The sequence below is a fragment of the Schistocerca gregaria genome, chromosome 9 (assembly GCF_023897955.1).
Source record: "Schistocerca gregaria isolate iqSchGreg1 chromosome 9, iqSchGreg1.2, whole genome shotgun sequence".
NCBI classification, from domain to species: Eukaryota; Metazoa; Arthropoda; class Insecta; order Orthoptera; family Acrididae; genus Schistocerca; species Schistocerca gregaria.
Genome location: NC_064928.1, coordinates 91,352,404 through 91,375,598, shown reverse-complemented (window position 1 = coordinate 91,375,598; position 23,195 = coordinate 91,352,404). Strand labels below are relative to the sequence as shown.

At 42.2% G+C, this 23,195-nt stretch overlaps 1 protein-coding gene across 1 annotated transcript in view; it reads left to right on the top strand.

The window, feature by feature from the left end:
* Nucleotides 1-23,195, top strand: part of LOC126292308 (ATP-binding cassette sub-family B member 10, mitochondrial-like) — a 96,505-nt gene that overhangs the window by 39,449 nt on the left and 33,861 nt on the right. Inside the window, exon 5 of the mRNA XM_049986240.1 lies at nucleotides 8,326-8,496. Within this exon, the coding sequence (XP_049842197.1) occupies nucleotides 8,326-8,496 (171 nt within the window). The remainder of the gene's footprint in view (nucleotides 1-8,325; nucleotides 8,497-23,195) is intronic.

The following is a 23,195-nucleotide window of genomic DNA, read 5'->3' as shown; positions in this document are numbered from 1 at the left end:
TAAGGCACGCACGTACCCCCTGCTAAAGGCCAGGCCCAGGTAGGGGTGATTGCCTGAGCTGACACCTTCCGACCATGCCGATTGGTCCATCCATCCGTTTCTCGGGAGGTGGGACCTGAGGTGTGAACAATCACCTAAGGCGAGAGTGCCCTCTGAGAGGGTCCCCACAAGGAAGGAGCGCGCCATCGGAGACGCTGGCAATCATGGTTGATTCCTCCGTAATGGATTTCTCTTCTTCTTCTCTCTCGACTTCTGCCCAAAAACGGAAGCTTGACCAGCTAGCAATGACAAAAGTACTACCGCCTGCCCCACAGTTCCTCGTAGTTTCTCGATCTGAGGACGGAAAAGATTTTTCCTCTGTCAACCCTTTCGTTATCCAGAAGGGTAGATGCCATAGCTGGATCGGTCAAGTCTTGTACCAGTTTGCGTAACGGTACCTTGTTACTAGAAACTGAGAGCGCCTTTCAGGCACGCACAAAAACTGCTTGGGGCCACACTCCTGTACACGTTCCCTGTCCGGGTAGAGGCTCACCGCACCTTAAATTTGTCTCGTGGCGTGGTATACACTAGCTCACTCGACGAATTGACTGACTAGGAGATTCAGTCTTTCCTCGCTTAGCAGGGCATGACGGCTGTCCATAGGGTCATGAAAAAGGTCGACAATGACCTTGTACCGACCCGGACACTTTTCTCGACCTTTGATAGTGTTCAGCTGCCGTCGCGCATCAGAGCCGGCTACGAGGTTATTTCTGTTCGCCCCTATGTCCCGACACCCACGCGCTGCTACCAGTGTCAGCATTTTAATCACATTTGCCAGTCTTGTTCCAACGCGGCTAAATGTGTCACTTGTGGTAGTGATGCCCATGAGGGTGACTGTCCACCTCCGTCTCCTCGTTGTGTGAACTGTCAGGGTGACCATGCAGTGTCCTCCCGCGACTGTCCCATCTACAAGGAAGAACGCTGTATCCAAGAAATTCGGGTCAAAGAGAAAGTGTCCACCTCGGCTGCTCGCAAGCTATTTGCTAGTAGGAAGCCCAAGCTGCTCCCAGTGGGGAAATAAAGTGCTGTCCTCGCCTCTCCTCGGACTACCAGGGAGGTGGCGACGCAGACATGCGATCTGAACTTCAGCACTACGGTCGTCCGTTCGGCCAGTGCTAAGATCACCTGGTCGACGTCTCCTCTTCCACCCGTCACCTCTCAGACACAAGCACCTTTATCGGCTTCTGCCAGTACAAAGACCCAGAAGTCAGATGCACGGGCCTTCACGAAGGAACCGTCTTGTGCAGATTTCCTACGTACCTCGAACTCCCAACCATCGACCAATACTTTCACAAAACGACCTTCCAAGAAGGCTCATAGGAAGCACAGTTCTCCCCCGCCATGGCTCATTTCTTCTACTGCGCCACCCAGCGGTTGCCGCCCCAGGCAGTCATCCGTTTCGCCTGGCCGCACCGCTGGTAGCCGAACATCTGGCCGCTCACCAGCAGAGGAAGCTCCCCTCCTGGCCGTCTTAACAAGATGGCCGATGAACCTATAGAACAAATGGACGATGACTGTCCGCCTATTGCTAGCGGCGGCAGTGCTCGCTCGAAGCCGGGCCCTCAGCGGCCTTAGAGATAACCCCTTCTTGCATCTTCTTCTTCTCACGATGGCACTTAGTCACTGGAATATTCGCAGCATTCGCTCCAGCTGAGAGGACTTAAAGCTGCTGCTCCGCTTGTACTGTCCGCTCGTTGTAGCCCTCCAGGAAACGAAGCTACGCCCATGCGATGACATTGCCTTGGCACACTACACCTCTGTGCAGGTATTCCAGCTCATAGAGGGGTTATGTTGCTGGTCCGGGATGATATCTACTATGATCCCGTCACATTGCACACCGGCCTGCAGGCAGTTGCCGTTCGCATTATTCTCCCCACTTTTACATTTTCCATTTGTACCGTTTACACTCCATCGTCGTCTGCCATTACCAGGTCAGACGTGATGCAAATTATTGCTCAGCTACCTGCACCATTTTTGTTAACTGGAGACTTCAATGCACACCATCCTCTTTGGGGCTCTCCAGCATCCTGTTCGAGGGGCTCCCTGTTAGCAGACGTTTTTAATCAGCTCAATCTTGTCTGCCTCAATACTGGCGACCCTACTTTTCTTTCAGACACACCTCACACCTATTCCCATTTAGACCTCTCTGTAAGTACTACCCAACTTGCACACCGGTTTGAGTGGTATGCACTTTCTGATACATATTTGAGCGACCACTTCCTGTGTGTTATCCATCTCCTGCAACATACCCCCTCTCCGTTCTCAACTAGTTGGAACATCTCCAAAGCGGACTGGGGGCCCTTCTCTTCCAGGGCGTCCTTTCAGGATCAACCCTTCACAAGCACACCTCACGGAAGTCATTCTCACTGCTGTTGAATATTCCATCCCTCACACTACTACTTCTCCACGTTGCATACTGGTCCCCTGGTGGACCGCAGCATGTAGAGACGCTTTACGTGCTCGTCGACGTGCTTTACGCACCTTTAAACACCACCCTACAGTGGCGAATTGTATCAATTATAAACGATTACGTGCGCAGTGTCGTCGTATTATTAAAGAAAGCAAAAAAGCCAGCTGGGCTGCTTTCACAAGCACCTTCAACAGTTTTACTCCTTCTTCTTTTGTCTGGGGTAGCCTGTGCCGGCTATCTGGCACTAAGGTCCACTCACCAGTTTCTGGCTTGACGGTTGCGAATGACGTCCTTGTGGTCCCTGAGGATGTCTCCAATGCCTTCGGCCGCTTTTTCGCAGAGGTTTCGAGCTCCGCTCATTACCACCCTGCCTTCCTCCCCCGAAAACAGGCAGAGGAGGCTAGGCCACCTAACTTCCACTCCTCAAATTGTGAAAGTTGTAATGCCCCATTCACCATGCGGGAACTCGAAAATGCAAGTGCCTGGTCACGGTCCTCCGCTCCAGGGCCTGATTCTATTCGTATTCAGATGCTGAAGAACCTTTCTCCTGCGGGTAAAGGTTTCCTTCTTCGTACTTACAATCACATCTGGATTGAGGGACATGATCCCGCATGCTGGCGCGAGTCTATTGTTGTACCGATTCCTAAGCTGGGGAAGGACAAGCACTTGCCTTCCAGTTATCAACCCATCTCGCTTACCAGCTGTGTCTGTAAGGTGATGGAGTGAATGGTTAACTCTCGTTTGGTTTGGCTGCTCGAATCTCGACGCCTACTTACCAATGTACAATGTGGATTTCGTAGGCGCCGCTCTGCTGTCGACCATCTGATTACCTTGTCGACCTTCATTATGAATAACATCTTGCGGAAGCGCCCGACCGCGGCTGTGTTCTTTGATTTGGAGAAGGCTTACGACACCTGTTGGAGGGCGGGCCTTCTCCGCACCATGCATACATGGGGCCTTCGCGGTCGCCTCCCTCTTTTTATTCATTCCTTTTTAATGGATCGACAGTTCAGGGTACGTGTGGGTTCTGTCCTGTCAGACACCTTTCGCCAGGAGAATGGGGTGCCACAGGGCTCAGTTTTGAGCGTCGCTCTCTTCGCCATAGCGATCAATCCAATAATGGATTGCCTCCCAGCCAATGTACCAGGCTCCCTTTTCGTGGACGATTTTACCATCTATTGCAGCGCGCAGCGTACATGTTTCCTGGAGCGCTGTCTTCAGCGTTCTCTTGACCGTCTTTACTCCTGGAGTGTCGCCAATGGCTTCCGTTCTTCTGCCGAGAAGACGGTCTGTATTAACTTCTGGTGCTACAAAGAGTTTCTCCCACCATCCTTACGACTCGGTCCCGTTGCTCTCCCATTTGTGGAGGCAACAAAATTTTTAGGTCTTACATTTGACAGGAAACTTAGCTGGTCTCCACATGTGTCATATTTGGCTGCCCGTTGTACCCGTTCTCTAAATGTCCTCCGTGTTCTCAGTGGTATGTCGTGGGGAGCGGATCGAATCGTCCTACTTCGCCTATAACGGACAATCGTCCGCTCCAAGCTGGATTATGGGAGTTTCATATACTCCTCTGCACAGCCGTCTATCTTACGCCGCCTCAACGCCATACAACATCGGGGTTTACCTCTTGCAATCGGAGCGTTTTATACTAGTCCCGTCGAGAGTCTTCATGCTGAAGCCGGTGAATTGCCACTCACCTACCGGCGCGATATACTGCTTTGTCGTTATGCCTGTCGGCTACTGTCAATGCCCGACCACCCATCGTATCGTTCCTTTTTTGACGACTCTCTCAACCGTCAACACGGGTTGTATGTCTCTGCCCTGCTACCCCCTGGAGTTCGCTTTCGTCACCTCCTTCAACACCTTGATTTTTCACTCCCTGCAACCTTTAGAGTGGGCGAGAGCTACACGCCACCTTGGCTCCAGGCTCAGGTTCGCGTTCACCTTGACCTCAGCTCGCTTCCAAAGGAGGTTACCCCCGGTTCGGTATACCACTCCCGTTTTGTCGAACTTCGTTCGATGTTCATTAATATCACCTTCATTTATACAGATGGCTCTAAGACCAATGACGGGGTCGGGTGTTCTTTTATTGTTGGGGCACACAGTTTCAAATACCGGCTACATGGCCATTGTTCGGTCTTCACAGCTGAGCTCTTTGCCCTCTACCAGGCTATTCTTTACATCTGCTGCCACCGACATTCTGCTTATGTCATGTGCTCCGATTCTCTGAGCGCCCTCCAGAGCCTCAGTGATCCGTATCCGGTTCACCCTTTCGTGCACCAGATCCAACGCTCTCTTCAGCAGCTGGTGGACGACGGGTCTCCAGTTAGCTTTATGTGGGTTCCTGGCCATGTCGGTATCCCTGGGAACGAAGCTGCAGATGCCGCAGCCAAGGCTGCGGTCGTCCAGCCTCGGACGGCTTCTTGGTGTGTCCCTTCCTCAGATTGTAGCAGGGTCATTTGTCGGCGCATTTTATCGCTGTGGCATGCCGATTGGGCTGCACTTACGGACAACAAGCTTCGGGCCTTGAAACCTCTTCCCACGGCTTGGACGTCCTTCTCGGCGGGAGGAGGTCGTTTTGGCCCGGCTATGAATTGGACACTGCCGGTTCAGCCATCGCCATCTGCTGACGGCTGTGCCGGTGCCGTTCTGTCCATGTGGGCAATTGCTGACAGTCCGCCACATTTTAACGTCCTGTCCGGATTTTACTACACTGCGTCTTGATCTTGGCCTGCCATGTACTCTGGATGCCATTTTAGTGACTGACCCAGGAGCTGCTGCTCGCGTTCTTCGTGTTATCAACTTGACACACCTGTCTAAGGATGCTTTTTTTAGTCCTATGCCTGTTAATATGTCTTTTATAGTGTTGTTCCTTTTAGTTGCTGAGTTGCTGTTTTAACCTTGTGCCTCGCAGTGCATTCCTTAACTTAGTCAGGGCGCTAATGACCATTATAGTTGTGCACTAAAAAAAAAAAAAAAAAAAAATGGCTATGCCATTGCAGTTTCATAACCACTTCTACAACCCTTTAGATCACATAACATCAATGGATACAAAGAAGGTAAATTGGAAAAAGAAAACACTACATGGCAAGCACCCGTATCATCTAACACAGCCACACATCGATCAAGACGTATCCAGCGCATGGCTAAGAAAAGGCAATATATACAGTGAGACGGAAGGATTCATGATTGCAATACAGGATCGAACAATAAACACAAGATATTACAGCAAGCATATTATTAAAGATCCCAATACCACAACAGATAAATGCCGACTTTGCAAATAACAAATAGAAACAGTAGATCACATCACAAGCGGATGTACAATACTAGCAAATACAGAATACCCCAGAAGACATGACAATGTAGCAAAAATAATACATCAACAACTTGCCATACAAAATAAACTAATTACACAACACATTCCCACATACAATTATGCACCACAAAATGTACTGGAGAATGATGAATACAAATTATACTGGAACAGATCCATTATAACAGATAAAACACCACCACATAACAAACCTGACATCATACTCACTAATAAAAAGAAGAAATTAACACAACTAATCGAAATATCCATACCCAATACAACAAATATACAGAAGAAAACAGGAGAACAAATTGAAAAATACATCCAACTGGCTGAGGAAATCAAGGACATGTGGCATCAGGATAAAGTTGACATTATACCGATTATACTATCAACTACAGGAGTCATACCACAGTATCCACCAGTACATCACTGCAATACAGCTACATCCAAACATATATATATACAACAACAGAAATCTGTAATTATTGATACATGTTCAATTACCCGAAAGTTCCTAAATGCAATGTAACATATACCATACAGTTAAAAGGAAGTCACTCTTGATCAAGGTCCGCGTCACTTTGCATTTTTGACCAGACATAACGTCTGAGAAAAGAAACAATAATAATAGTCACACTATGTGGAAGTCACAGGCTTACCCACTCAGGATACGTTACGATCTGTGGCAGGCCTGATGTCATAGTACAGTGCTTGTACAGCAGACATCTTTTGGAACACACTGTTCAGCATACATTGTTGAAGATGAGCTTCACAGCATACATCACCTGCTGTGTGCTCCCGTGTTGACCTATGATATGATCAGTTGCTATTACAGTGGCCATAGCATTTTCAAGAGTAGACCATTTATTGATGGAAACATGTTGCCTGGTAGATGCTACACATTGTCAATGGTCTTGTCCAGATATGCTGTCATGCAGTGCAATTGCTCAAAAGTTGTATTACGTGACAGATGTAGCCCAGGGGGGGACAGTAATACATTATGGAGGACATTCACCTGCATCTCCATGATGAAAGGGTTTAAAGCAAATAATTTGCTAGGACCTGATTTAATCCCAGTTCGGTTGTACGAAGAGTACTCCAAAGCAGTGGTGCCTTCCTTGCATTTATCATGAATCTCTCACACAGCACTAAGTCTCAAGTGACTGGAAAAAAAAGCGTACTTCTGTATATAAGAAGGGTAAAAGAACAGACCTACAAAATTATAGACAGATGTCCTTAACATTGGTTTGGTGCATAGTCCTTTAACATATTCTCAGTTCGAATATAATAAATTTCCTCAGGAGGCAAAAGCTTCTGTCCATGAATCGCCATGGTTTTAGAAAGCACAGCTCATGCAAAACTCAGCTTGACTTTCTCTCCCACAAGACCCCGTGAGTCACGGGTGGTTGACCAGAGGCGGATTCCATATTCCTTGATTTCTGGAAAGTGTATAACACGGTGTCCCACAGCAGACAGTTTACAAAGGTATTAGCCTAGAGACTAGTATCAGAGATATGTGTGTGGCTCGTAGAGTTCTTAAGTAACAGAACTCAGTAAATTGTCCTCAGCGATGGGTGTTCATCAGAAACGAGGGTATTGTCAGAACTGTCCCAGTGAAGTGTGATAGGACTGCTGTTATTTTCTATATACATAAATGATTTAATGGACAGAGTAAGCAGTGGTTTGTATCTGTTTGCTGATGATGTGTTATATGGGAAGGTGTCATCCTTGAGTAACTATAGGGGGATATAAGATGACGTAGACAAAATTTCTAGTTGGTGTAATGCATGAAAGCTAGCTCTAAATGTAGAAAAATGTAAGTTAATGCCGATGAGTAGGAAAAACAAACCAATAATGGTAGAGTACAGTATTAGTAGCGTATTGCGTAATGCAGTCAAGTCAATTATATATCCATGCGTAACGTTCGAAATGATATGAAATGGAATGAGCATGTGAGGGTGTGTTATGGAAAGTGAATGGTTAACTTCAATCTATTGGGAGAATTTTAGGAAATTGTGGTTCATCAGTAAATGAGACCACATATAGGACACTGTACATCCCATTGTTGCGTACTGTTTGAGTGTTTGGGATCTGCAGAGGTTGGATTAAAGGAAGACATTGAAGCAGTTCAGAGCTGGGCTACTAGGTTTGTTAGTGGTAGGTTAGGTCATCATGCAAGTATTATAGAGATGCTTCAGAAATTCAACTGGAAATCCCTGGAGAGTAAGCAATGTTCTTGAGAAAATTTAGAGAACTGGCATTTGAAGCTGACTGCAGAAAGATTTTACTGCTGCTAACATACATTTTGCATAAGGACCACGATGATAAGTTAGAGAGATTAGGGCTCGTACAAGAGCATTAGATAGTCGTTTTTCCATCGCTCTGTTTACTAGCGAAATGAGTAGTAGTGGTACAGGGAACCCTTCACCATGCATCATACAGTGGTTTGTGGAGTATGTATGCAGATGTAGATCAATGTATTTTTAAGCAGTTTACGTCCTTTGAGATAGAGGCTGTAATAATACAGTATTATGTTGCTTATTCTGCATTTCAGGACTCTCTGGCATCTGCAAACCAAGTGGCAGAGGAGCGCATCAGTGGCATCCGCACGGTGAAGGCATTCAGCCAGGAGGAGAGGGAGTGTGAGTCATACAGCGAGAAGCTGCACCATGTCCTGCAGCTTGCCTACCGTGAATCCTTTGTAAGGGGGATCTTCTTTGGACTGGTGAGTCAGATTCAATCAATCAGCAAACAGATGAAAAACTGCACCAAACTATTTGTGGTATAGATATATCAAGTATCATAAAGAGTACCTCCTTAAGCTACCATATAAATAAAGTACTGCAAAAATAAGATTTTTATTAGAAAAATCTTGCTGTGCCATACAAAAGCTCGAATATCTTCCATAGCACACTCCTGGAAATGGAAAAAAGAACACATTGACACCGGTGTGTCAGTCCCACCATACTTGCTCCGGACACTGCGAGAGGGCTGTACAAGCAATGATCACACGCACGGCACAGCGGACACACCAGGAACCGCGGTGTTGGCCGTCGAATGGCGCTAGCTGCGCAGCATTTGTGCACCGCTGCCGTCAGTGTCAGCCAGTTTGCCGTGGCATACGGATCTCCATCGCAGTCTTTAACACTGGTAGCATGCCGCGACAGCGTGGACGTGACCCATATGTGCATTTGACGGACTTTGAGCGAGGGCGTATAGTGGGCATGCGGGAGGCCGGGTGGACGTACCGCCGAATTGCTCAACACGTGGGGCGTGAAGTCTCCACAGTACATCGATGTTGTCGCCAGTGGTCGGCGGAAGATGCACGTGCCCGTCGACCTGGGACCGGAACGCAGCGACGCACGGATGCATGCCAAGACTGTAGGATCCTACGCAGTGCCATAGGGGACCGCACCGCCACTTCCCAGCAAATTAGGGACACTGTTGCTCCTGGGGTATCGGCAAGGACCATTCGCAACCGTCTCCATGAAGCTGGGCTACGGTCCCGCACACCGTTAGGCCGTCTTCCGCTCACACCCCAACATCGTGCAGCCCGCCTCCAGTGGTGTCGCGACAGGCGTGAATGGAGGGACGAATGGAGACGTGTAGTCTTCAGCGATGAGAGTCGCTTCTGCCTTGGTGCCAATGATGGTCGTAAGCGTGTTTGGCGCCGTGCAGGTGAGCGCCACAATCAGGACTGCATACGACCGAGACACACAGGGCCAACATCCGGCATCATGGTGTGGGGAGCGATCTCCTACACTGGCTGTACACCTCTGGTGATCGTCGAGGGGACACTGAATAGTGCACGGTACATCCAAACCGTCATCGAACCCATCGTTCTACCATTCCTAGACCGGCAAGGGAACTTTCTGTTCCAACAGGACAATGCACGTCCGCATGTATTCCGTGCCACCCAACGTGCTCTAGAAGGTGTAAGTCAACTACCCTGGCCAGCAAGATCTCCGGATCTGTCCCCCATTGAGCATGTTTGGGACTGGATGAATCGTCGTCTCACGCGGTCTGTACGTCCAGCACGAACGCTGGTCCAACTGAGGCGCCTGGTGGAAATGGCATTGCGAGCCGTTCCACAGGACTACATCCAGCATCTCTACGATCGTCTCCATGGGAGAATAGCAGCCTGCATTGCTGCGAAAGGTGGATACACACTGTACTAGTGCCGACATTGTGCATGCTCTGTTGCCTGTGTCTATGTGCCTGTGGTTCTGTCAGTGTGATCATGTGATGTATCTGACCACAGGAATGTGTCAATGAAGTTTCCTCTTCCTGGGACAATGAATTCACGGTGTTCTTATTTCAATTTCCAGGAGTGTATTAACTGTATATTTAACATTCTCTCTCTCTCTCTCTCTCTCTCTCTCTCTCTCTCTCTCTGGATGTGTGCGTGCATGTGCTGCTGATAAAACTGCAGCCCACAGGCCTGTACTGTTGTTTTTACCAGATGGAAGCTGCACAGAGGACACTTCCACACTCATCGCCCAAATGTACTTTGGTTTCTTTACTGCACAGTTTTTTTGCCCCTCATCCTGTATTTTTGCTGGACTTATCAATGGCCTAATTGATTTAATAAAGCATATGTCCAGCAATGTCACTAGGTGCTGCATGGAGTGATGTGTGTGCCAGTGCCAGGCCATATACGTAAACAGTGGCAGATTTAGTGTGTCCTGTGGCTCCTCTTGGCCCAAACTTAACCAAAAGATATATACTGCTAAAAGTCTTTGTTTCTGTTTGGTCCAAGATTATATTCTACGATTTATTTGTATGTTTTCTGTGTTTATTTGTTTATTTTCTGTTATTTATTTGTATGTGATTGGTGTTCAGTAAGTCTTGTGTTGCTGGGAAAGCTTAAACTGACAAAGAGCACCACACACACACACACACACACACACACACACGCACGCCCACACGCCAATATTTATTGTGCTCCACTGAGTATTGCGCAATAATATTGTGTTTCTGAGATTGGTATTGACTGTTTGCACAATATACCGAAGACTGAGAGCTTTAAGAAGGTTGACACTTGCTCAGTATATTGTGGATCTATTGTACCGTGTGGGGATGATATTGTGTAATATACAGCAGTTCATGCTGAAGCTGAGAGAGAGTCAGTTTGCTCCAAACAAATTTCTGCAAAGAACTGAAAAAAGTAAATGGCGAAAGATTGGGAAGTGTACTGGAAGATGTATATAAAAGTACAATGCAGTACTTTAAAAACTAAAATTCCTGATCAGTCAAGAAATGGCAGATACCTCATCGTCCACAATAGACAAGAAAAATGAAGATGTATCTTGACAGTAAGCAGCACAAATGTTTATTTTACTTGTAGCAGTTCTCATAACTGACACACAATATCAGGTCAGCTGTTCACTGAACACAAGTGTCACAAAACAGACATGGAATCATGTAAGCAGTTAATCTGTAATCAGTAAATAATTGTTTTATTTTATTTGTAGCAGTTGTTACAGTAGAGAAATATATAGAAAACCCACATGTCATTGATAAATTACACAGTTCACTTGTATAACTGCCAAACAGCACTCCACCAGTGATGAGAGTTGCTAAGGGGGCACTCACACACTCTATATTTATTGTGCACCCCTGAGCTGCACAATAATATTGACTTTCTGAGATTGGTATTGACTGTTTGAACAACATACTGAAGACTGAGCATGAACTCCTCGTCCATTAAATGTTCACGTGAAGCAGTTCAGACTTCTTTTGCTCATTCTGCATAATTTCTGCTCATGTTTTTCAAGACGAGCAACTCATTCGCAATACATATGAGTTCTAGACTGTCGAATGCCGACACGTTCGCAGTGGAGGTAGAGTTCTGACTGACATTTCCCGCAAGTAAATATTGCGCAGTATTATTGTGCTGTTCTTGGCCTCCCACTTCTCTGCAATATGTTGTTGTTGTTGTTGTTGTTGTTGTTGTTGTTGTCTTCAGTGCTGAGACTGGTTTGATTCTGCTCTCCATGCTACTCTATCCTGTGCAAGCTTCATGTCCCAGTATTTACTGCAGCCTACATCCTTCTGCATCTGCTTAGTGTATTCATCTCTTGGTGTCCCTCTACGATTTTTACCCTCCAAGCTGCCCTCCAGTACTAAATTGGTGATCCCTTGATGCCTCAGAACATGTCCTGCAAACCAATCCCTTCTTCTAATTGAGCTGTGCCACAAACTCCACTTCTACCCAACCCTGTTCAACACCTCCTCATTAGTTATGTGATCTACCCATCTAATCTTCAGCATTGTTCTGTAGCACCACATTTTGAAAGCTTCCATTCTCTTCTTGTCTAAATTATTTATCATCAATGTTTCACTTCCATACATGGCTACACTCCATACAAATAGTTTCAGAAATGACTTCCTGACACTTAAATTTATACTCGATGTTAACAAATTTCTCTTCTTCAGAAATGCTTTCCTTGTCATTGCCAGTATACATTTTTTATCCTGTCTACTTCGACCATCATCAGTTATTTTGCTCCCCAAATAGCAAAACTCCTTTACTATTTTAAGTGTCTCATTTCCTAATCTAATTCCCTCATCATCACCCGACTTAATTCGACTACATTCCATTATCCTCGTTTTGCTTTGTTGATGTTCATCTTGTACCCTCCTTTCAAAACACTGTCCGTTCCATTCAACTGCTGTTCCTAGTCCTTTGCTGTCTCTGACATAATTACAATGTCATTGGCGAACCTCAAAGTTTTTATTTCTTCTCCACGGATTTTAATACCTACTCCGAATTTTTCTTTTGTTTCCTTTACTGCTTGCTCAATACACAGATCGAATAACATCGTGGAGAGGCTACAACCCTGTCTCACTCCCTTCACAACCACTGCTTCCCTTTCATGCCCCTCGGCTCTTATAACTGCCATCTGGTTTCTGTACAAATTGTAAATAGCCTTTCGCTCCCTGTATTTTACTCCTGCCACCTTTCAGAATTTGAAAGAGAGTATTCCAGTCAACATTGTCAAAAGCTTTCTCTAAGTCTACAAATGCTAGTAATGTAGGTTTGCCTTTTATTAATATAGCTTCTAAGATAAGTCGTAGGGTCAGTATTGCCTTACTTGTTCCAACATTTCTACGGAATCCAAATTTGATGTTCCCCAAGGTCTGCTTGAACCAGTTTTTCCATTCGTCAGTAAAGAATTCGCATTAGAATTTTACAGCTGTTACTTATTAAACTGATAGTTCAGTAATTTTCACATCTGTCAACACCTGCTTTCTTTGGGATTGGAATTATTATATTCTTCTTGAAGTCTGCAATATGTAGACGCAATATTGTTACATCAATAATACTGAGTGTATGAGTACTGCTTACCCAAGACATAAAGCTCCTGCACAAGTTATATCAGCAGCATTTTCTATAAAGAAAAGGACCAAATTTGTCCTATCATATCATCAGAGAAACAGCAGTGCTCTATAAGAAGAATGGATGTTTGAGTTCCTACCAACACACCAGCCCAAAGACTGTTTTGGTGCAGCACTCCATGCCAGTCAATCCTCTGTGAGCCTCTTCATCTCTCCATAACCACTGTAACATACATCCATTTGATTGTGCTTATTGTAGTCAGTGCTTGGTCCCCTCTACGATTGTTACCCCTGCACATCATTACATTGCTGTTCTTGATGCCTCAAGAGGTGAAGGTGAGTCCTCTAATCTGATATGATCCTTTAGTCAGATTGTCCCCCCATCTCACTTAGTCTCCTCAGTTTTTGCACTCTCTCTTCATTAGTTATCCAATTCGCCCACCTAACCTTCAGTGTTCTTCTGCAGCACCAAATTTCAGGAGCTTTTATTCTCTTCTTCTCCGTGCTGTTTATCATCCACGTTTCACTCTGTACGATGATACGCTCCACCTAAATACTTTCAGAAAATGCTTCTTTATATTAGATGTTCATTCTCTCTCTTCTACAGAACAGCTTTTCCTGCTATTACAGGTGTGCATTTTATATCCTCTTTACTTGTTCCCGAAACAGCAAAATACGTCTACTATTTTCACTTCCGGATCCAATTCCCTCAGCATCACCTGATTAAATTCAACTGCTTTCCCTTATGCTTGTTTTACTTTTTTGATGCTTATCGTATAATCTCTTTATACGACACCGTGTAGTCTTTTCAATTTACTTTCCGAGTCCTTTGTTGCCACCTCTGGAAGAATTATAATGCCATTGGCAAACCTCCAAGTTTTTATTTCTTCTCCTTGAACTCAAATTTCTATTCCAAATTTCTTTTTGGTTTCCTTGACTTTTTACCAAATGTTCAGACTGAATAACATCCAGGATAGGCTACAACTCTGTCTCCCTCCCTTCTCATATACTTCCTCCATTTCACATCCTCCAACTCTTATAACTGCAGTTTGGCTTCCATACAAGTTGTACATAATCTTTCACCCTCTGTATCTTGCCCCCTGTTGCCACCACATTTTCAAAGAGTCCGTTTCAGCAAACATCACCAAAACCTTTCTTTAAATTTATCATTGTTATAATTATAGTTTTTTTCTTTTTTCAAGTTGTCTCACAAAATAAGTTGCAGTGGTAAAATTGCCTCGTGTATTCCTACATTTCTAGCGAATCAGAAATGATCTTTCCAGAGCTCAGCTTCTACCAGTCTTTCCAGTCTTCTTTAAATAATTGTTAGTATTTTTAAACTGGTGGTTCAATAATATTCGTGTTTGTCAGGACCTGCCTTTCTTGGAATTGTCAGATATGTCTTGCATACCAGGTGGAAAAAAAAATGTTGGCTAACTCAAGAACCTCAGTAATTCTGAGGAAATGTTGTCCATTACTGGGACCTTGTTTCGACTCAGGTCTTCCAAATCTCATTCAAATTATTTACACAGTATCCTATCTCTCATCTTATCTTCATCTACTTATTTCCTTTCCGCACTATTGTCTTCAATTCTCCCCCTTTTGTATAACCCTTGTATATATTCCTTCCACCTTTCAGCCTTCCCTTCTTTGTTTGGTGCTGGCTTGATGTGTGAGCTTTTGATATTCACGTAGCTGCTTCTCTTTCCTCTTTTCCTTTGTGACATCTATCCTTCACACAGTCATACATGCTTCCACAGCTTTTGCATTTATCTTCTAGCCATTCCTGCTTTGACATTTGCACATTCTGTCAGTCTCACTTTTAACGATCTGTATTCCCTTTTGCCTGATTCACTTGCTATGTTTTTGTATATTTCTCCTTCCCTCAGTTCATTTCAGTACCTTGTCATCCTTTGTTCTCTCCACTATTTAATCTCCCAAAACTGCTATCCATTAATCTTTTATTGTACTCCTTTCTCCCATTTCAAATGGTTGTTGTATAGTGCCCACTTTAAAATATCAACAAGTGCTTTCAGTTTTGCAGGTTCCATGTGCTTAACTTTCTACCTCGCCATAATTTCTTCACCTTTAATCTGAACTTCACAAACGATAAATTATGTCCAAAATGCACATCTGCTTCTGGAAGTACATTGCAGTTTAAAATCTGGTTTCAAAATCACTCTTTCCAGTATATATTGTCTCAGAAACTTTCCAGTGTCTGCAGATCCCTTCCATATATACAACCATCTTTTATGACTCTCAAACAAAGTATTAGCAGGTAACAATGATTAAACTGTAGTCTCTGCAAAATTATCTCATTCCCTTCCCTCACTTCATATTCACCCACTATTGTTCCCTCTCATGAAACGCATGTGAGACCATCGGCTCTTTCTATTGAAAACCATAAGCATCAACTGCTTTCGGTCTTCGGCCAATATCAACAGATGTAAGGTTAAGAACAGTTCAAGTTAATATATCTCTGTTGATGTGGTCTAAGGCCAAACTCGTTGTCAACTGTTTTCAATAAAAGACCTGATGGTAATGCTATCAGATTCTAGTCCCCATCACAGTTAAACTCTTGTCCCACTTATAAACTGAATATTTCCTTTTATCTCGCATTAGGAACAGAATAATTTCTTTTATCTCGCCATAGATTTCTCTCTCTCTCTCTCTCTCTCTCTCTCTCTCTCTCTCTCTCTCTCTCCATTGTCTGTGAGCTAGTTGGCATATACTCTTATATTACTGCAGTGGAGATTTTCTTTTTATGTGCTGTAGTGTAAATAGCGTATTGTATCGCTTTGGTGAAGTGACGTGTTGCACAAGCATTTACTGAACTGATGAATGATGATTGCCACTATAAAAAGTTTATTTCTGTAATGAATTAATATAACCTACTGTTTGGATGTATGTTTTATTTATTTGCATACATTATTGAATGGATGAGTACAATGTATATGCAAACTAGGCTGATGATAGATACCCTTCCTCATATGCAGTATCTGCTGCAACTTTATAATTCATTGTCACTGTAAACAAGAGTACAATATATGTTATGTTTGTGAGAAGCCTCGTATTTATTTGGAGAATTGGCTGTTGGGTTTATACTGTTAACTTTCAGCAGTAACTGCAGCACTTTGACAAATGAAGTTTGTTCAGAAGAGGTAGGTGAATGTGCTGAAATGAAAGGTTCACAAGATTGAATAATGAGGAACCATAGTGCATGTTCAGACTTTACCTCACCACCCGAGATCACAGTAAAGAGCCCATGGAACAGCACACTGCCTTGGCTGTTATAATGTGTCCACTATACTGTTCATAGTAGTTTACCCACATTCATAATTTCTTATTCATAATTAGTCCTACTCCTACAGTACCCCTTTTTGATTTTCTGTTGATAACCCTGTGCTCACCTGTCTGTAAATCCTTTTTTTCCTGCCACGACATTTCACTGTTTTCTACTGTATGTAAACTTACCTGTTTATCATTTCAAATTCAGTAACCTATCTACATAATTAACCCTTTTCTGGTTGATTGGATACACACAGCTAAAGTAATACACAGGCTTGTGCATTGGGAAGTCTATATCTTGTATCTGTCTAATTTTAGCATGTAGCAAGATGCTTTCAGAACTTGGTGAAAAATACTATGGATATACAGAAGGCTGTGAGCAATCAAGTAGAATGGCTTGTGTTGTAGCTGGCACATTGCATCTGTTTAATGAAAATCAGATAAATCACCATCTTCTCCATTCCAAGAATGTCTAAAGTAAATTATTGTGTTTTCTATACCTCATAGACATAATTTTGAAACATTACTCAGTAATGAAACATTACTCAATAGTTCTGCTGGTTTGTACGTAATTTCTATGTAGTGGTACGTATATGCCACAGAAAACTTCGTAGGATGTAGAGAACATTGGTATATGGTGTGTCAAAGCCATCTTCAAATGTTATGTTGAAAACTTGTCTGCAGTATCTCATGTTTTTCACTGTCACGAGGATGAATATGTCTTGGTACTGATTTGCTGTACTTTTTTCCATAATTGCCATCCTGATAAATTCATTCAAAAATTAAAAAAGTTTAACTTTGAAAATCCTAGGTGCATGTAAAACAAAGAACATAGTTTGATTCAGGGGACACGTGTGTCTCACTTTCAAAATCGGCCCATTTAAAACATTTTTGGCAGTGAACGTGTATTATCTATCACAAAGATGGACTTTTTTTACCTTTAATTTTTCAAACCCATGCAAAATAAATTTTAACTATGAAAGGGCTAAGGAATCTAACATTCCACATTCTACCTGTGGAACAACAGTTTTGTTTTGTCTGATGACAATATCCTCGCAAGTATTTCTTGTCCAGGAATCTGAATGGGGGCTAGTGTTTTAATTCGAAAATCTTTTACCCACGAAGATGCCATGTTGATGAAACTATACAGTAGATGTACATGTTGAAATACTACTGTTGTCACTGAAGGTGTAAATTGAATTACAGTTTTAGTTATAAATTGCAGTCTTCTCAATAAAGTCATAAGGTTGTAGAGCATGAAACAAAATATTAATTTCATATGCTTAACTTGGTGAATTGGGGATGATGATGATGATGATGATGATGATGATGATGATGATGATGATGACAGTTAATCATGATTATAAATCATCCTTGTTTGCTGGAGAAGTCCTACACTTACTTTTTGGGCTATTTTGTATTCTTATCTGAGTATGAGACTCATACACGACAAATAATTTTCTGGCACCCATGTTTCATAATTTACTTCATTTATTAGTAATTTTCACTTTAAACATCTCATAACAGTTACGGCTTCCATCCAGATCTTTGCAATTGTTTATTTGAACAAGTAACAAACAACTTTACAAAATTCTAACTGCTACTATCTGTTTATATTGTTTGCAATGTATAATGTAGAAAAAATTGTACAAATAAATGTATATGTGACAAAACAGAAAATAAAAATATATTTTAAATCAATTGCTTGTAAAATAGAAATCTTCCCTCTTCTAAATTTAATGAACTGAATATTTTTTAACAGTTATAATTGACATATGCAAATTTCTTACTAGAGAAACAGGTATTTTAGTTCCCTGCTGGGTATTTTAGTTCCCTACAGTTTTAACAACTCTAAAGTTATCATTTTAATAAATATGTAACTGTATAACAAAAATTATGGTGTATCAAGACGTTTAGTTAGCAGATGTATCATATACTGCTACAGGAGACTCTCAGTCTGTTACATTACAATGTCCACAAGAAATATAACAGCTGTAGAAAAATCAAGATAAGATTCTGTAGGATTCTTTGACGTGGAAAAAGCATTCGACTATGTAAAGTGGTACAAGATGTTCGAAATTCATGAGAAAAATAGTGGTAAGCTATAAGGAAAGATGGATAATGTACAATATGTACAAGAACCAAGGGGGAACAGTAATAATGGATGACCAAGAATGAAGTACTTGGATTAAAAAGAGTGTAAGACTGTGATATGGTCTTTGGCCCCTACTGATCAATTTCTACTTCAAAGAAGAAGTGACGGGACTAAAAGAAAAGTTCAAAACTGGAATTAAAATTCAAGGTGAAAGGATACCAATGATAATATTAACTGATGACAGTGCTATCTTCGGGGAAAGTGAAGCACAATTACAGGATCTGCTGTATGGAATGAACAATCTAATAAGTACGAAATATGGATTGGCAGTAAATCGGAGAAAGACAAAAGCAATGAGCAGTAGCAGAAATGAGAACAGCGAAAAGCTTAACATCAAGATTGGTGATCACAAATTAGATGAAGTTAAGGAATTCTGTTACCTAGGCAGCAATGTAACCAATGATGGACAGAGAAAGGAGAACATAAAAAGCAGACTAGCACTGGCAGAAATGGCATTTCTGGCCAATAGAAGTCTACTAGTATCAAAGATAAATCTTAAAGTTCAGGATGAAATTCCTGAGAATGTACATTTTGAGCATAGCATTGTATGGAAGATATAGGTTGTAAGTGCTAATCAAAGATGATGAGGTTGGCACAGGAGAGAAATTCGTGGCAGACCTCATCAAATCAGTCAGAAGATTAGAAGACCAGATCAGTCAGTCTTGCAGACTGTTGCCTCTGTACTACCTGAAAAGCTGCTGCTCCTCTTTGAGAACCGTAAGTTAGTCTGGCATGTCCTCAGATACCACTCTGATGTGGTTGCACCTTTGAAACGTCTGTCTCTATCACTGAGACATTGCTCCTCAATATTATCTCGTTTCTTTGGTTTGCTCTTAATCCTTATTTCTGCTCAGTAAACTGTTTGTCCCATTCTATAGGCTCTGTAATCCTTCTTCATAACTTCCAAAGAGGACAGCAGCGCCATCAATGAATCTTATCACTGATATCCTTTCAACCTGAATTTTAGTCTCTCTTATGAAACTTTATTTAATTTATTTAAATGCTTCTTTGGTAGGTTGAAGAGTGTAGGACAAAGGCAGTTTCCCCACTGTATGTGATTTTTAATGTGAGCACTTCTAACTCTGTCTTCCATTCTCATTGTTTGTTCCCACATCTTGTACATATTGTACATTGTGTGTCTTTCTCCTTAGCATATATATATTTTTTCTGAAGGTTTCAAACATCTTCCACAACTTTACATTGTCGAACTTGCCATCTATGTCCACATAGATTTAGGTTGGCAAATCCTCTGAAAGTGTCATGTTTTTGTAAGTATACTGATATTACTGACGTGCAACTTCTGAAATATCATTCTTATTGAGCAGTGGTTGGTCTGAGCACTGTTAGGACTCTGTGGACTGCCACACCTGTTTACTTAATATGGCCCTTGAATTTTGTAGGAACATAGGAGACCAATTTGTGAGCTGCTGTAAAGTGCCACGATATGCCTCGCTTTATGTTACCGTAGGCTGGCATACTGCGAACATCATATTTCTTCTGTATATATTTTTATTTAAATAGTTGGATGTAAGTATGAGGGTAAGTCAATTACTATCCACAATTTAGTTATATTTTTGTTTATTTTGGTTGTACTGTCATTTTATGTTGATGATGCATTCTGTGTTTATTTGTTGTTATATCTTTGCAGTTTTCAAGCTGCTACATTAGTTTCATTATCGCTGCCATGCTGTTAATCATGGCTGCTCCACTGTCTATTTGCACCAAAGAACAGCAACATTCAGTGATCCATTTTTTGTGGTCGGAAGGCGTATCAGGGGCTGAAATTCATTGAAGACTTTCAGTACAGTATGGGAACATTGTTTTGCCACAACGGAGTGTCTACAAATGGATTGAAAAAATTCTAAAATGGTAGCACTAGTGTTACACACAGTGAAGGAGCCGGACGACCGTTTACCGCCACAGTTGAAGAAACCATTGAGTGTTCACTGAAATGATTCTCTTGGACAGACATTTACCTATTGACGAAGTGGCACATTGTCTGCGAATTAGTCATGGTTCTGCCTACGAAACCATCCACAATAGACTTGGGTTTCATAAAGTTTGTGTAAGATGGGTCCCAAAACTACTCACATAGTTGTGTAAACAAACACTCTTAGACATCTGCAAAAAACATGTAGATCGCTATGGTAACAAATGGGACAACTTCTTAGACAGGATCATTACTGGTGATGAAACATGGATCCATCATTACAAGCCGTAGAGTAAAAGGCAGAGTATGGAATGGAAACATCCAAATTTGCTGTGCAAGAAAAAGTTCAAGACCCAACCGTCCACAGGAAAACTAATGCTTACAGTTTTTTGGGACGCACATGGTTCAGTACTGGAACATTATTGAGAAAGGGGCTTAACAGTGCACGTTACAGTGAGATGCTTACTGCCAGGCTAAGGCCTGAAATTCGAAGCAAACGCCAAGGATTGCTGTCAAAAGATGTTGAGTTTTTGCTTGACAATGCCTGTCAGCATACTACTGCCCACACTGCTGAAACGCTCCAGAAACTCAAATTTGAAATACTGGATCATCCTCCATATAGTCCTGATCTTGCAACTTCTGACTGTCACCTGTTTGGTCCACTCAAACGGGCATTAAGGGGTCATTGATTTGCCTTGGATGAAGCAGTGAAAGCAGCAGTGCATTCCTTGCTCACGCTCAACTGAAAACCTTCTTTTATGAGGGCATCAGGAAGCTTGTACAACGGTGGACCAAGTGCTTTGAAATGCAAGGAGACTATGTCAAAAATGATGTTCTTTTAAGTTTCCTATTTGATTAAAATAAAATTTTATTACTACTTTGCAGATAATAATTGACTTACCCTTGTATGATCTCTCTTCATATGGAGACTCTTGCTGGGAATCCATCGATCTGATGGAATTATATTTTCATGGCGACAGATGAGTTTCAACTTTATCTCCAATAAAGATCAAAACTGAAGCAATGAATTAAAATTTATGCCATGGCTAGGACTTGAACCCAGGTCTCCTGCTTATTAGGCAGATGTGCTATACACTACACCCGGTAACATCGTGGCTATCACTGCTGGCGAATTACCCACGTCCAATGCTCTTCCCGGGGAAATGGGCTGAAGATGAGAATTGAAATTTGTGTTAAGGATGGCATTGGACTATAGTTCCCCTCCATCCTCCTCCCCCTTTCTGTCATGTCCATTGCTGCCAGCATTTGTAATTAAAAATTACCTTTCTTTAACTTATAATTATTGTTGCACTTATCATTTAAGTCAGTCTCTCTCTCTCTCTCTCTCTCTCTCTCTCTCTCTCTCTCTCTCTCTCTCTCTCTCTCTCTCTGTGTGTGTGTGTGTGTGTGTGTGTGTGTGTGTGTGTGTGTGTGTGTGTGTGTTAGTCGTCTCGTTTTATTGTTGACGAAGGTCTTACTGGCCGAAAGCATTGTGACAGTCTTTTTGTTGTGCCTGTCTGCAACTCGGCATCTACGCTTTATGATGTTAACTTTCCTTTTCATGATATTGTTACATTCCATCCTGGACATTCCATTGTTTAATAATTAGCAAATAAGTTTCACACATCCATATTAAGTACGTGTACATCTATCCCAGATGTGAAATCCACATGTAAAGTGGAGAAGGTGCAACCCTTTTGCAAATTTCGTCTTTGTGGCACCATACATAACACACCAAAAAATGTTAACTAAAACCACTGCTATATTTAAGATAACTTTGTCAAGTGCAATATATCGATTGTAAGATATCATAACAATTTCAAATAAAGATAATTACATTAATTATGAGGCTGGCATTCAAGTGTAAAAGACACCATACAGTGATTCAAAGAATTTTCCGAAAATAGGTACAGACCTTGATACATGTCATGTGATGATGCTGAGTAGGATGTTTATGAGTTTACCAGTTTCTTTAAGTAGCCTTTCCTGGACAGTCTACCATACACAGCACATTGTGTTTCCTGCACATACTGCTTGCTGTGCTTGTTCCAGGCAGCTGTGTGGATTATCACATTCCGCAATTTCCCTTTAACTTTATATAAGACTGTTAGACTTAATGACTAATGATAATTCTGACAGAATTAGTTAAGAAGACTGTTGGCAAATTTTCAGTGCGAGTTGCATATCATTTATTATGTATGTGTTCCCATAGCTTTCAACCTAATGTCTACACATCACCTGATGATGATCATTAGAATGAAACCAGTTGTGGCAAAAGAAACGTTCCTTAAATACAGCTGTCATGGTTTTTGTTAAAATTAATGTGCATCAACTGTGGAATGCAAAATGATCGAAATTGCATAAAAAAGTTTGTAACTATCAAAGTGAAAACACACATGATTAGGTCAGTGTCTTAAAATCAAACAGGATGCATGTCGATGTATTCAACAGCACTTTTTCTTCTTTTACATATGGACTTCGCACTTGCAATAGTTGGGTTTGTATTGACTAGGTTTGTGTGAAATTCGCTCTAGGGATGACATCAGATGTTGCTTTTCCCTCCACACTGATATGTGGAATATATGAGGTTTATCCAGAGAGTAATGTCACACTCTTTTTGGTAGGATTGCAGTCTGCCCTCCTAGGCTAATTGATAGGCGTTGTTATCTCCTCATTGCAGCCAACACCAGTTTTCTCCAACTCCCAGAGA